Below are 15,599 nucleotides of genomic sequence, written 5' to 3'. Positions count from 1 at the left end.
GACTTCAGAATTAAGGGACAGAAGTTTAGGGGTAATATGAGAGGGAACCTCTTTACTCAGAGAGTGGTAGCGGTGTGGAATGAGCTTCCAGTGGAAGTGGTGGAGGCAGGTTCATTGGTATCATTTAAAAATAAATTGGATAGGCATATGGATGAGAAGGGAATGGAGGGTTATGGTATGAGTGCAGGCAGGTGGGACTAAGGGAAAAAAAAGTTGTTCGCACGGACTTGTAGGGCCGAGATGGCCTGTTTCCGTGCTGTAATTGTTATATGGTTATATGGTTAGATCAGAAACACTTCATCAGAACAGAGTTTTTAAATCATTATCTCTTTTTATTTCAGATTGCTATCTTTGAATCTGATTAGCTTCAGAACTTAAACACTGAGAAATTCTGCCCAGCTGCAGGGGGAGGCCAAGTAGGCCAGGAAGTCGGTGGGGTGTATTATTCGGCATGAACAGGTTGGGCCGAAGGTATCTCTCTACATCATCGTCTATATTTCTCGTTTCCCTTTCTTGTGACTTTGCCTGAAGAAGGGTCTCGACCTAAAACGTCATCCATTCCTTCTCTTCAGGGATGCTGCCTGTCCCGCTGAGTTACTCCAGCATTTTGTGTCTATCATTGGTTTAAGCTAGCACCTGCAGTTCCTTCCCACACAATTTCTTCCCAGCTGTTATCAGGCAACTGAACCACCCTATCACCAACTGTAGCGTGATCCTAACCTCCCATCCATGTCATTGGAGACATTTGAAATAACTTTAATTGGACTTTATCTTGCACTAATCATTGTACCCTTTATCTTGTGAGTGTATAATGTGAACTGGTTGATTGTAATCATGTGTAGTCTTTTCACTGACTGGATAGTATGAAACAAACAGCTTTTCACTGTTTCTCCGTACACACGACAATAATAAACTAAACTAAACTAAAGTTAAATAGAAGATAGAAACAAAAAGCAGGGGCAACTCAGCGGGACAGGCAGCATCTCTGGCGAGAAGGAATTGGTAACTTTTCAGGTCGAGACCCTTCTACAGACTGGTTACGGATAAGGGAAACAACAAATATATTCGATGATGTCGAGAGATAAAGAACAATGAATGAAAGATATGCAAAAAAATAACGATGATACAATAAACAGGCCTTTTTTACCTCTTTGTTATGGGTGAACACTAGAAATGTTGCTGCTTCGGTGGGGGAGGGATAGAGAGAGGGAATGTCAGGACTACTTGAAGTGAGATAAATCAATTTTTATACCTCTGGGCTGTAAGCTACTCAAACGAAATATGAGGTGCTGTTCCGCCAATTTGTGTGTAGCCTCACTCTGACAATGGAGGAGACTGAGGACAGAAAGATAAGAATGGGAAGGTGAATCAAAGTGTCCAGCAACCGGGAGATCAAATGGGTTCACGCGAGCTGAGCGAAGGTGTTCAGCAAAACGATTGCCCAGTCTGCGTTCAGTCTCGCCAATGTATAAGAGTCCACATCTTGAACAACGGATGCAGTAGATGAGGTCAGAGGAGATGCACGTGAAGCTCTGCCTAACCTGAAAGGTCTGTCAGGGTCTCTGAACAGAGTCGAGGGAGGAGGTATAGCGACAGGTGTTGCATCTTCTACATTTTCAGGGAAAGGTACCTGGGGAGGAGGGAGTTTGGTTGGGAAGAGATGAGTTATGTAGTTATATTGTTTTTATTCAGTGGAAAATAATTCCTTCTTTAGACAAAGCATTAATCTCCAGATCGGCATGAATATTTTAATTGTGTGTGTGTTCCGTGTTAGCTCACTCAAAGCCAGGTTTAATTGCAAAGTGTAATGGTCACATTTGATGACAATGAAATGACCGTAAGCTTGGCGTTTCTCTCAGGGAGGGCAGAGAGCGTTCCACATCTCTTCAGTTTTCATCGCAGCAATAGGATCAGAACTATAGTCCACAAGCTCTGCATTCCAAATGGCAATGCCTCCCAGCTTGAACTTCTTCAAGAAAGTCGTCCTCCAGGAAATGCTCTCTGGATCGTCGTACCAGACCTCGTGGAACACATTATCTTTCTGTTGTGGAAGCAAAGAGCGAGCTTAGTTTGGTTCAGTGCACTGACCGAGAAACACTGCTGGATTTCTTTAACTAAACAGTGCAAAGTCCATGACAATAAAAGCACAAAGTGCTGGAGTAACTCAGAGGATAAGGCAACATCTCTGGAGAACATGGATAGGCTACATGTAGGAAGCAACTGCAGATGCTGGTTTAAACCGGATAGATACAAAAAAGCTGGAGTAACTCAGTGGGTCAGACGGCCATGTGGAGAAAAGGTGACATTGGAGAAGTCTGAAGAAAGATCTTGACCCAAAATGTTATCTATTCATTTTATACAGAGATGCCATCTTACCCGCTGAGTTACTCCAGCTTTTTGTGTCTATTTATGGATGGGTGACATTTTGGTTGTGATGGCACCTGCCTCATCTACTTCTCTGCTAATCTGTTCCATATACCTCCCACCCTTTGTGTAAAATAGTTTGTCTTCATGTTCCTATTAAATCTCTCCTCCCCCCCCCCCCCCCCCCCCCCGTCAGCTCTCCATATTCTCCAGATATGCTGCCTGAACCACTGATTAACTGCAATATTTGGAACCCTTATTTTGTAAACCAGTTTCTGCAGTTCTTTGTTTTTACATCTTAAAATTGAATTTCTTAGAGTCATAGAGTGACACAGCGTGGAAACAGACCGCCTGACCCAACTTGGGGTACAGTGAAAAGCTTTGTTTTGCAGGGTGTTCAATCAGATCAGACAATACTATACGTAATTACTACAAAGATAAACTCAAGTACAACAGGTAGAGCAAAGGGGAAGATACAGAGTGCAGAAAATAGTTCCCAGTATTGTAGTGCATCAGTTCCATAGACAAAGTCCAATGTCTGCAATGGGGTAGAGGTGATTTGGACAGTTCTCTAGCTTATGGAAGGATCATTCAGAAACCTGATAATAGAGGGGAAGTAGCTGTTCCTGAGTCTGATGGTACACAGTTTCAAGCTTCTGTGTCTTTTGCTGGAATGAGCAGGGAGAAGCGGGAATGACCAGGGTGGGACAAGTATTTGATTACGTTGGCTGCTTTTCTGAAGCAGTGTAGATTAGTGTAGTTTACTGTCAAGTGTACCGAGGTACAGTGAAAAGCTTTTGTTGCGTGCCAACCAGTCAGCGAAAAGACTATACATGATTACAATTGAGCTATTTACAGTGTACAGATACATGATGAAATACAGAACGGTGTCAATGGTGGGGAGTGTGGTCTGTGTGATGGACTGGGCTACATCCACAATTCTCTGCGATTCTTTGTGGTCTTGGGCAAGTCCGTTCATCAACTCAATTGGGAAGTGAATTGACTTGTTAAACACAACAAATTTTATATAATATAAAACACTGGACTAAGTGAGACCGGTTGGGTCCCATTTTCAAAGGGGAGGCCTGGTCTCCCAATGCAATATTCCGCCTCTCCACCAATTCCAATATTCCACCACTCGCGCATAGCCCCCAACTGCGCAGGTGCGGCAGATTGGTTCCCGTTGTGATGCCCCTGTTCCCCCCCTCCTCCCCTCACCCAACTCTGCACCTTGCCCTTCACCCCCCCCATGCACTCACTCCATCCCCCCCCCCCCCCCCCCCCCCACTTTGCATCTCTTCGGCGGCGTAGCCATTCCCTCCCATTGGGTTCCCATTGTGACGTAGAACACGCAGGTATTACTGCGCAGTTGCAGCTGACGGGCACGGCAAGTGGAGAAGGTATTTATTAAAGTTAAAAATGTGAATAACTCTTAAAATATAACAACAATTTACATGTTAGGGGAGATTTATTCAGTCCATTCTTTCATGTTGCATCTCTTGTTGCGTTCTGCAGCCGGGGAGGGAGTTGGTTTCAGGCAGGGTCTGTTGGGGGCCGGTGGGGGAGCGTCCTGCAGCCTGGGGAGAGGGACGGCTTCAGGCGGTGTCCAGAGTGGGGGGCTTTCTGGAGGGCTAGTACGGTCGTTGTGGGCCGAAGGTTTCCAGAGGGCTAGCATAGACATTATGGACCAATGGATTCTTGGGCTAGTCCTGCAGCTGGGGATGGGGAGGGGGCCGGAGTGATCGGGTGGGAGCCGGAGCGATTGTTCTGTAGTTGGGGGGGGGATGGCTTCATGCGGGGGCTGGTGGGGGGGGGGTGAGCTCTGCCGTGGCCTACTGCTACCATGGCCTGCCATGGCGGGGGTGTGCGAAGGGACTAGGATGGGGGTGTGTGGGCGGAGGTGGTGAGCCCCACCTCTGCCCGGCCCCGCCAGCACCCGGCTCCCTCAATCCCCCCACTCTCATTCCTCACTTCCCTGGGATCTTGCTTTTGCAGCAATTGGGCAGGCTCCGCCATCCGGGCCGCCTCTGCGCACCGGGCGGCTTATGGACTCACAGTTCACTCACTCTTGGCTTCTGGACTCACAGTTCACTCACTCACGGCTTCTGTACTCACAGTTCACTCACTCACTGCTTGTGGACTCGACAGTTCACTGACACGGCTTCTGGACTCGAATCTCACTCACAGCTTCCGGGCTGACTGACTTATGCCCAACTTCTGGACTCTTGCCCGGACTACGGAGCTTTATTCTCCTCACCCCGGTGATTGACAGCGGGTGCCGGAAGGGGCGTTACCTCCATGGCTGACAGGCGAGAAGACCAATCTGCTGATCTCACAATTTTTAAACGTTCATAGGTTTTGTAATATTCCACCGATTGGAACAAATTTTGGTGCGCTTTGAGCAGAGGAGAACAGTGAGCAAGGTGGCAAAAAAATACTAGCGATATAGGGTACCGTTTTTAAAAACAATGCAAATCAGAAGAGGACAAGATGAGAATTTTAGTAATAGTATAAAAGATATAGATATTTGGATGTACTGACCGTAGCTGTGTATTCTCTTACCTTGTAGACAAAAAATGGGGCTTTCAGGTCGTCATCCCAAATCCTGCCGGAGATTGACTTGGGCAAAAGTTCCATGATTTCTCTGTACGAGATCCTGGGTACATCGATATTACTGCAGGGCGCTCCTTCAAAAGCTATCTTTTGTAATTCACATCTACCTGCCTGAAAATTAGAAATGGATGAGAAAGTAGAAAGGGTGGCACGGTGACGCAGCGGTAGAGTTGCTGCGTCACAGCGCCAGACACCGGGTTCTTCCTGACTCTGGGTGCTGTCTGTGCGGAGTTTGTACGTTCTCTCTGTCACTGTGTGGGTTTTCTCCGGGTGATCTGGTTTCTTCCTACGTTCCAGGTTAATTGGCTTGATATAATTGTAAATTGCCCTAGTGTATGTAGGATAGTGTTAGTGTGCGGGATCATTGGTCGGTGGGCCAAAGGGCTTGTGTCTCTAAACTAAACAGACTAAACATAAAAAAGTTTGCTTTGGTAATTTAAAAAAAATGCAGTAAAAGAATGACCGATTGATAGGTGAAGAAACGGCCCTTCGGCCCACTGTATCCGTGCTGACCAGTGATCACACGTACTGCCCTAATTTGACAAAAGGAAGCAACTGACAATTTTGTCAAAATTGAGTTTTTGCTTGTTTTAGCGTATTTGAGATATGCTCTTCACAATGGTGAACAAAATAAGCCTTCTCCGAGTACAATTTGAAAATATTTATACCAGAGAAGTAAGAAATTCCATCACAGAGCTGAAAGAAAAACACATTTTCCTAATTTACAAGAAAACGCCTTTCTGTCAGTTGCTTCCTTTTGTCAAAGTACGGCAGCGTAGTTCCATCCTGCACAATATAGTTATGTTACAAAACCTACCTGAATCGTCATTGGGAATCTGCCCAAAGTCATGTCCGCGATTTTGGCGCTGTTTGGAGGGGGCGGGTTTAAAACGCGATTTTTACTAGGCTGTTCTAATCGCAGATGTTCAGCCTAGTAAATCATTAACGGAAAATCGATGCACGACCCGGTCGCAAAAGGTATTATTAGTTTTATAGGCCTCGAATAATAGTTATAATAATTTTAAAATCACTCTCTCACACCGCAACCTCTCGCAGCCCCAGGGTTTTATAAAGCAAACAATTAAAGGTATGTACCTTATTTTTACATTAAATGGGGCGTGCATATAACCCTGTATATAAAGTTTTCTATAGCGAGTAGCTCATTTTGGGCTTTTTATATCCCGCAGTATTTTTCTCGACATTTGAGGGCACAAATCCAGCGCGATGTGAACGTTCTAAACCAGCGCGTTCACAGGAACCCACTAGAAAGCCGATTTAAATGGGGATTTATTTACAGCAATTGAACACTAAATTCCTTCCATTTGGCCTATAAATGAATGTAAATTAGATATAAAAATCATGTTATATTGTGAATTATTTGTGAATAATCTTTGGACACTTAGGCTATTTAAGAAATGGATAGATGTTTATATCTAGTAATTGAATTTTGATTAAACATGATTTTCTTTTTTAGTATTTACTATTTGTTTTAGCGTTTAACTTTATAATCTCTACCTTTTTTTCTAAAATTGAAAAATTGAGGAAAAACAACGTGTACAGAGTTGCTTATTGGTTGCAGTCTGAGGAGTATGATGATGCTACTGATTATGATATGCCAATGTACCAGCTAGCAGCTGATCTTCTCCATAAAGACTTGGTCTTTTGCTAGAAATTGTAATTTATTTACCTATCCATAACTGACTTACAGCATATTATACAATAATATTAAAGTTCTGATCTTGAGAATATCACATTTTTGAATTTTCAAGGCAGTCTGGTTGTTTATTACCATATCTGTCACATCGGTCAATTTTGTAATTAGCTACAATTAGATAATTAGCTAATTATATGCTTTAATTTCATGTCATCCAAGTAAGATTGTTTTATATTTTTTCAGAATGCTTCAATCTATGATAGGTGAAAATTTCATTCAGTTCTCTTAATTCTTAAGAAAGTTACGGGCTTTTGACTATCCAAGATCACAGCTTTTTTGTAATGTCCATTGAAAATCAATAGGGAACAAGATGCTAGTTTCCGAGTATGAAAATGGCCATAACTTTTTTTAATACTTGAGATATGAAAGTGAATTTGGTGTCAAATTAAACTTGTTGTTATGCTTTATCTGATGGGATAAATTGGGCAGACTTGATTTTTAAAATCTCAAAATTTTGTAACATTGCTACACAATAGGGACAATTTACAGAAGCCAATTAACGTGCAAACCCGCATACCTTTGTGGTGTGGGAGAAAACCGGAGCACCCGGAGGAACTCCACGCGGTCACAGAAAAAATTTACGAACTCCGTACAAACAGCGTCCGTAGTCAGGATCGAACCCGGGTCTCTGGCGCGGTAAGGAAGCAACTCTACCGCTGCAACACCGTGCCAAATTGTTAATTTAAATCTCCACCTCAGCCCAGTTCCCATCTCTGTCTTTGGCCTCTTACCTTCCTGAAGATGAACTAGCGGCTGGCACCTCATCTGCTGATGCCTTGAGACAGTGGCACTACCCACCTCATCTGCTGATACCTTGAGACAGTGGCACTACCAGCTGCACCATTATGCTACCCACAGTATATTACTAAAATAAAACGAGTATTTCAAATCCTAATTTAAAAAGTTATTGAAATAATCAAGAATAAATCCAACCTAAGGTTCATATAATGAGAAGTAGTTGAGTATAAAATGATGAGGGGTGGCACAGTGGCGCAATGGTAGAGTTGATGCCTCACTGCGCCAGAGACCCGGGTTCGATCCCGACTACGGGTGCTGCCTGTACGGAGTTTGTACGTTCTCCCTGTGACCACATGGGTTTTCTCCAGGTGCTCCGGTTTCCTCCCACACTTCAGTCATGCAGGTTTGTAGGTTAATTGGCTTCTGTAAATTGTCCCTAGTGTGTAGGATAGAACAACGGGTGATCATTGGTCACCGTGGACTCGGTGGACAAAGGGCCTGTTTTCTCGCTGTCTCTCTAAACTAAACAAAACAATGATATGTCTCGTTCCTTATTTAGTGTTAAAGATTCATTTCTCCAGGACACTGCAGTGAGGCAAGTTTAATCTAAAGGATAAAGGTAATCTAAATAGAGTCATAAATTCTTACATACAACATGGAAACAGACCCTTTGGCCCAACTTGCCCAGGCTAACCAAGATGCCCCATCTACACTAGACCCACCTGCTTGCATTTGGCCCATATCCCTCTAAACCTGTCCTATCTATGTAGTGTTCAAAAAGGAACTGCAGATGCTGGAAAATCGAAGGTACACAAAAATGCTGGAGAAACTCAGCGGGTGCAGCAGCATCTATGGAGCGAAGGAAATAGGTAATGTTTCGGGCCGAAACCCTTCTTCAGGCTAACAACTATCTATGTAGTTGTTAGTACCTGTCTCAACTACCTCCTGGCAGCTCGTTCCATACACCCACCACCCTCTGTGTGAAAATGTTGCCCCTCGGTTTCCTAGTAAATCTTTCCCCTCTCACTTTAAACCTACGTCCTCTGGTCCGTGATTCATCCACCTTGGACTCTGTGTGTTCACCCGATCTATTCTCCTGTCCTGGCCTGCAAAACCTCTCCCTAGTTTAGTTTTGGTTTTGTTTATTGTCACGTGTACAGAAGTTCAGTGAAAGGCTTTTGTTGTGTGCTAACCAGTCAGCGGAAAGACAATACATGATTACAATCGAGCCATTTACGGTGTAAGATAAATGATAAGTGAATAACGTTTAGTGGAAGGTAAAGCTAGTAAAGTCTGATCAAAGATTGCATAGGCCCTATTGCTCAGGCCCTCAAGTCCTGGCAACGTCCTGGTAAATCTAGACATGGGCAACATCTTACCTCAATAAAGCGATTGCAAATATAATCATAACCGAACCATGGAACAGTCAATATTATCTTCTTGGAATGAAGGCCCTTTTTGATATAACTGGAGATTCCTGAAAGGGACAGAAAATAATGACAGCATTAATCTTTAAACTGGGCATATCCTAGTGTTCTATCAAGATGCCAGTGCCATCTTCTTCACTGTCATGTGCTGGGGCAGCAGGGCGAAGGCCACAGATGCCATCAGGATTAACAAGCTTATCAGGAAGGATGATGGCTGCTTCCTGGGGGTGGAGTTGGATTCACTGGAGATGATCTTGGAGGGGAGGATGCACCTCAAACTGCGGAGCATCCTCGACAACACAGCAACACTTTAAATTGAAGGTAGACACAAAATGCTGGGGTAACTTAGTGGGACAGGCAGCATCTCTGGCAAGAAAGAATAGATGACGGGGTTTCAGGCCGAGACCCTGCTTCAGACTGATGTCAGGGGAGTGGGCAGTACAGAAATAAAATGTAGTCAGAGACAGTAAGACTGGTGGGAGCACTGGGAAAGGCTGGGGGGGGGGGGGGGGGGGGGGGGGGGGGGGGGGGGGGGGGGGGGGGGGGGGGGGGGGGGGGGGTGGGGGGGGGGGGGGGGGGGGGGGGGGGGGGTGGGGGGGAAGGAAGATGGAGCGAGAGGGGAAAGCAAGGGTTACTTGAAATTAGAGAAGTCAATGTCAAATCACTGTGGTGTAAGCTGACAAGCGGAATATGAGGTGCTGTTCCCCAGATATACATTAGTCCACACCTGGAACATCGGATACAGTAGATGAGGTTGGAGGAGGTGCAAGTGAACATCTGCCTCGCCTGAATAATCTGTTGGGGTCCTTGGACAAAGTCGAGGGTGGAGGTAAAGGGACAGGTGTTGCATCTCCTGTGGTTTCAGGGGAAAGTACCTGGGGTGGTTTGGGTGGGAAGAGGCGAGTTGACCAGAGAGTTGCGGAGGGAACGGTATTTGCGGAAAGTGGAAAGGGATGCAGATGAGTAGATGTGGCTAGTTGTGGGATCCCGTTGGAGGTGGCGTAAATGTCGGAAGATTATGTGCTGTATGCAATGGCTGATGGGGTGGAAGGCGAGGACAAGGTGAACTCTGTCCTGGTTACGAATGGGGGAAAGGGGGAGCAAGAGCGGAGCTGCGGAATATCGAGGAGCCCCTAGTGAGCACATCATCTATAATGGAAGAGGGGAGCCACCATTTCCTTAAGTATGAGGCCTGGTGTGGAAAACCTCTTCCTGGGTGCAGATACGGCGTAGACGGAAGTCAACAGACTGGTTCCACTAAGATGCAGCGCAGATCGCCACAGGAGATAATTTTTCCCTGTGGCTATCAAACTGTACAACCCCTCCCCCTTCTATTGTGGGCTAGACTGACTCCCATCCCCCCCAATCTTTGTGCATCCCCAACCCTTGACTTCCCACTCTTCACATTAATTTAATGTTTCATGCATCTTGTGTGTACGTAGCCCAGGCCATCACACAAACCAACCTCCCTTGCATTCACTCCATTTATACCCCATGCTGCCTCGGCAAGGCCAGCAGCAATATCAAGGATGTGCAGGTTTGTGGGTACATTGCCCCTAGTGTGTAGGGAGTGGATACAAATGTGGGATATCATAGAGCTAGTGTGAAGGGCTGATCGATGGTCGGCGTGGACTTGGTGGAACGGAGGGTTGTGTGGGGAGTCGTTTACCTATAATAGTAAGATTAAACGAGAACTTACCAGTTTGAAGTTTGATCTTTATTTTATGAGGAGTTACGATGAGGGGCTACGTGAAGAACCCCGTTCAGCCGCACGTGCGTCAATCTTCAAAGCGGCGGTGTGAAATCACAGGTAATAGTAACTGAAGTATAATAGTAAGATAAAAGAAGACTAGAACTACCAGATGACATTTATGAGGGTTGGGAGTGGAGGGCACATAGTCCCTCATCGTAATTCCTCATAAAATAAAGATCATACTTCAAACTGGTAAGTTCTCATTTCATCTTACTATTTTACTTCGGAGTCACGTGAGTGACTACGTGAAGATTTCAAAGCTCTGTGATTTCATACCACAGATTCAAATCCCGGTCTCTCACTGCATTGATTGACTCAACATAATTAAATAATCAATAATGCATCAACCATAACATTGCTTTAACGAATTAACGGTTTATTTTAACAAATAAAGCAATAGTAACCCCTCTATCCCAGGGGGAAACTATATAACTGAACTTAAAACAGAATCGGCAAAACCCCCCAGCCTTGCAATTGGCTTATGATAAAACCTTTGGAACATCAGTGCACTGGACCATCCTGCGGCCGCGAGGATATGGTCTATAGGAACGTCCATTGCCCTGGCCGCTGAAGCTGATGCTGCCCTGGTGGAATGAGATTTAAAATTATTAGTGTCAATCCCAGCGCTTACCAGAACCTGTTTTAGCCACTTTGAGATTGTTTGCACCGACACATTACTGCGCGGTTTTTTGTGGCTTATGAACAATGCTGACTCTGTTCCCCTCAAGGTTCTGGTAGCCTCAATGTAATGGGACAAACATGACACTACACACATGCGGGAATCCTTGGGGTATGCCGAAAATATAATCTTACACCCTGTCGCCCCTATTCTACTCTGCTTGGGCAGATCATAAACATAAAAAGTGATGGCATCTGCCGATACCTCCATCCTGTCTAGCCGCAGCTTCTGTGATGTCTGCACACGTTGGGCTGATACCAACTTCATGGTGAATTTGGCTAGAGATAGTATTGTCACAGGAGCCCACTGGCAAAGCAGCATAAGAACTTCGCTTACATTCCAGATAACCGAATACCTGGGCTTGGCAGGATTGGAATTAAAAACTCCATGAATCTAGAGACTAACGGGTGTGTCCTCACTGAATGTAATTCTGACACCATGGGTAAATATGAAGACAGAGCACTTCTTGCTGTATTGATCGCACTATAGCTTAACTTTGGATCGAAATAGAGAATTGACAAGAACTCTAGCACATCTGGGATGCCTGCAGTTTGATATGAAATATTCTGCTGTAAGCAGAACACCTCCCACTTTCTTATCAAAGAGATGTACTGCTTTTGGGTACTATCCCTCCAGGCCACAGTGATAACATCCATGGTGCGCTCGGATAGTCCTCTCCCCAGGTATGGTCTCCTTAGAATCTGCAAATTAACAGATCAATACGATCATGTAAAGGATGCTGATCGCCAGTTACTGGATTCACCAGTAGGTTTTTGTGTTTGGGAACAATCATGTGAGGCTCAGTAGCCATCTTCAAAACATGAGCATACCATGGCTGAGTAGGCCAGTCGGGTACCACCAATACTCCTGAAGCAGAGTCCTGCTTGATTTTTTGCAGGCATCGACTGACGAGGCAGAATGGAGGAAATACATATTTAAACATTCCACCCCAATGCAGCGAGAACGCATCGACCGCTGCTGCCCCAGGATCTGGTTCCCACGAAACATATTTAGGTAACTGGTGGTTTAGTCTGGATGCAAACAAATCGATATCTGGCATCCCAAACCGAGCAACAACATTTTCAAATATATCATGGTTCAACATCCATTCTATGTTGTCATTAAATTGTCGTGACCTTGTGTCTGCGACTATGTTGAATCTACCTGGTAAATAGATTGCTGAAATCAAAATGGTTCTGTCAATACACCAGCTCCAGATCCGATTAGCCAACCTATCACAAGCTTTCAGATATGCTACTGCAGTAGTGTTGCCAATTTGAACCTGCACATGCACTTGACCTGGTAAAACAATAAGCTTTAAGCCCATAGAATGCTCCCAGAAGCTCTAAATAATTGACCCCCGACTCTGGGTCAATGGGTCTGGCAGACTTGGATGTGGCCTTACGCTCTACCGGCACAGCAACGCTGCTCCCAGGCAACGAGTCTGCAGTCACAAGCCCCCTGCTTGCGACAAAATCGGTGAGCTAGGCGAGCACCCACTAACCGCACTCCCGCGGTCCTCCAAACTTTTTGCCATGGGTCGCCTCGCCTTCACCTTACTTGCTTTTTGCATCGCCGAACTCAAACAACAACCATCAACTCAGAAAGCGACCTCAAGACTAAGTTTTCCACTTACCTCGAGGTGTTTTAAATGTACACGCTGGAGGAGCTCTGCTGCTCCAACCAGCCGCCTGCACCAATGCGTCTGACGCAATGACGCACGTGCGGCTGAACGGGGTTCTTCACGTAGTCACTCACGTGACTCCGAAGTAAAATTGGACAACCCAATGTTCTAAATATCATTACCTCTGGTAGATGGGGCATCTTAGTCAGTTAAGCCTCTTTAATGGCAACCTTGGTTTCTCTTTTCACATTTGCTACCTGACCAGCAAATGTTTTCTGCCATTTTCTGTTCTGTTTCAGATTAGTGACATCTGCAGGATTTTGCTTCTGGCTTATTCCACTTACCTGTCAGGGTCTTGTGATAGGGAGCATCTGCCTTTGCAAAGCAATCCGTCCACATATGCTTCTGCACGTCAAACGAGGTCACATGTACATAATCGGCATATTTGGAAGCTGAGACAATGGCAGAGCAAACTGTAGTACTGGTGTTACAATTCCAAGGAGCATAAAATGAGATCTGGGGAACAAATGGAAGAAGGGGTTTCAGCTGTTGTGTTTCCTCAGTGGTCCAGCCCTAGTTACACCCATCTTGTTTCCACTCATTCTTCATCCATAACAACAATGTCTCTTTCACACGGTCGGACCAGAGTTTTATAGTCAGTTTTATAGACAGTCAGAACCTTTCTCCCAGAGAGGAAACATCAAAACATCTAGATGGCATGGATTTAGGAATGAGAGGGCAACATTTAAGGAGATGTGTGGGGCTAGTTCTTTAACAGAGGGTGGTGAGTGCCTGGAATGTACGGCCAGGGGTGGTGGTGGAGGCAGAGACTAAATTGCCATTGAAGAAGCTCAACTTGGATGCACCATCTCAGCCAGTCCCTTTTGCCAATATCCCTCCAAACCTTTCCTATCCATGTACCCATTCAAGTCTCATTTAAATGCTGTTCTGCCACAACTCCCTCCTCTGGCAGCTCGTTCCACATACCCACTCTCTAAGTGACTAAGCTGCCTCTCAGGTTCCTATTAAATCTTGCTCCTCTCGCCATAGCGCTGCATTCACCCTATCTATTCACCTCATGATTTTATGCACCTCTATAGGATCACCCCTCAGCCTCCTGTGCTCCAACGAATATCATGTACAAACAGAGGAGATTGGTTTAACTTGGCATCATTTCTGGCACAGGAACTGTAGGCCGAAAGGCCTGTTCATGTGGTGCACCATTCTATCTTCTTTGTTCAATGATTTTGTACATAGTGGGGGAAAGATTTAATAGGAACCTGAGGGACAACCTTTTCACACAAAGGATGGTAGGTGTATGGAACGAGCTGCCGGAGAAGGTAGTTGAGGCAGAGACTATCGCAATGTTTAAGAAACATTCAGGCAGGTACATGGATAGGTTTAGAAGGATATGGGCCAAACGCAGGCATGTGTGACTAGTGCAGATGGGACATGTTGGCCAGCATGGGCAAGTTGGAATGAAGGGCCTATTTCCACACCCTATCACTCTATGACTGAGTTCCGAGCAATTGTATGAAGATTCAAATTTAAACCTTTCCATTCCTGGAACCGGATCCTTAATGCACCAGTAAGATTCAGAGCTATGTCATTTTGTTTGTGTCTAATTTACCCTCAGTAAAACCTATGGTTCGGATGAGAATTCCAGCGAGCCTTGTAGCAGGATGGAGCACCATATACGTTACAGCTAAGTATCAAGTACCGAGTTTGAGTTTGAGATTCATTTAGTTTAATGTCACGTGTACCGAGGTACAGTGAAAACCTTTTGTTGCGTGCTGACCAGTCAGCGGAAAGACAATACATGATTACAATCGAGCCATTTACAGTGTACAGATACATGATAAAGGGAATAACGTGAATAACGTTTAGTGCAAGGTAAAGTCAGAAAATTCCAATCAAAGATAGAGATAGTTCGAGGGTCACCAATGAGGTAGATAGTAGTTCAGGACTGCTCCCTAGTTGTGGTAGGATGATTCAGTTGCCTGATCACAGCTGGGAAGAAACTGTCCCTGCATCTGGAGTATACAAGTGTGTTTTCACACCTATACCTTTTGCCTGATGGGAGAGGGGAGAAGTAGACACAAGGAACTGCAGACGCTGGTTCATCAAGAAGAACAGAATGTACTGGAGTAACTCAGCGGGTCAGGCAGCATCTCTGGAGAACATGGATATGTGACGTTTCAGGTCCAGACTCCCCATCAGAATTCAAATGCTGCCTGACCCATTGAGTTACTCCAGCATTTTGTGCCTACTTTTGGTGTAAACCGGCATCTGCAGTTCCTTTCTACGTAAGTGATAGGTGGATACAGTTTGAGTGTGGTGGGGAGGGAGGTTGATTGGTTGATTGGTTGGTGGTTGGGTAAAGGCCAGAGATGAAAAGAAAAACGTGTGTGTGGAATTATCTACGTCAGAGAGCGGTGGAGGCCGGTTCTCTGGATGTTATCAAGAGAGAGCTTGATAGGGATCTTAAAAATAGCGGAGTCGGGATATGGGGAGAAGGCAGGAACGGGGTACTGATTGGGGATGATCAGCCATGATCACATTGAATGGCGGTGCTGGCTCGAAGGGCCTACTCCTGCACCTATTGTCAGGATAGAGGTGGTGTGAAGTGTGAAAGAATACAGGTGGAAGGTGGAAGGGAATGGGGGTGAGGGAGGGGGAGACGGAAG

General features: G+C 45.3%; 1 protein-coding gene across 1 annotated transcript; it reads right to left on the bottom strand.

The window, feature by feature from the left end:
• Positions 1-262: 262 nt before the first annotated feature.
• LOC129700689 (di-N-acetylchitobiase-like) lies at positions 263-14,133 on the bottom strand. Its single transcript, XM_055641274.1, has 4 exons — positions 13,257-14,133; positions 8,809-8,906; positions 4,927-5,088; positions 263-2,041 (listed from the first exon to the last, which is right to left on the bottom strand). The coding sequence occupies exons 1-4, from the start codon at positions 13,309-13,311 to the stop codon at positions 1,856-1,858; spliced, it is 501 nt and encodes a 166-aa protein (XP_055497249.1). The 5' UTR covers positions 13,312-14,133; the 3' UTR covers positions 263-1,855.
• Between the last annotated feature and the right edge of the window lie 1,466 nt (positions 14,134-15,599).

The sequence above is a fragment of the Leucoraja erinacea genome, chromosome 10 (assembly GCF_028641065.1).
Source record: "Leucoraja erinacea ecotype New England chromosome 10, Leri_hhj_1, whole genome shotgun sequence".
NCBI lineage: Eukaryota > Metazoa > Chordata > Chondrichthyes > Rajiformes > Rajidae > Leucoraja > Leucoraja erinaceus.
This window is presented reverse-complemented; position numbering and strand designations above follow the sequence as displayed.

Coding starts and splice junctions, on each gene's coding strand:
- LOC129700689 (XM_055641274.1), bottom strand. CDS start 13,311: ATGTGGACGGATTGCTTTGCAAAGGCAGATGCTCCCTATCACAAGACC. Junction 5,089..8,808: donor TTTGCAATCGCTTTATTGAG/GTAAGATGTTGC, acceptor TCTAATTTTCAG/GCAGGTAGATGTGAATTACA. Junction 2,042..4,926: donor CCCCATTTTTTGTCTACAAG/GTAAGAGAATAC, acceptor CTTCCACAACAG/AAAGATAATGTGTTCCACGA.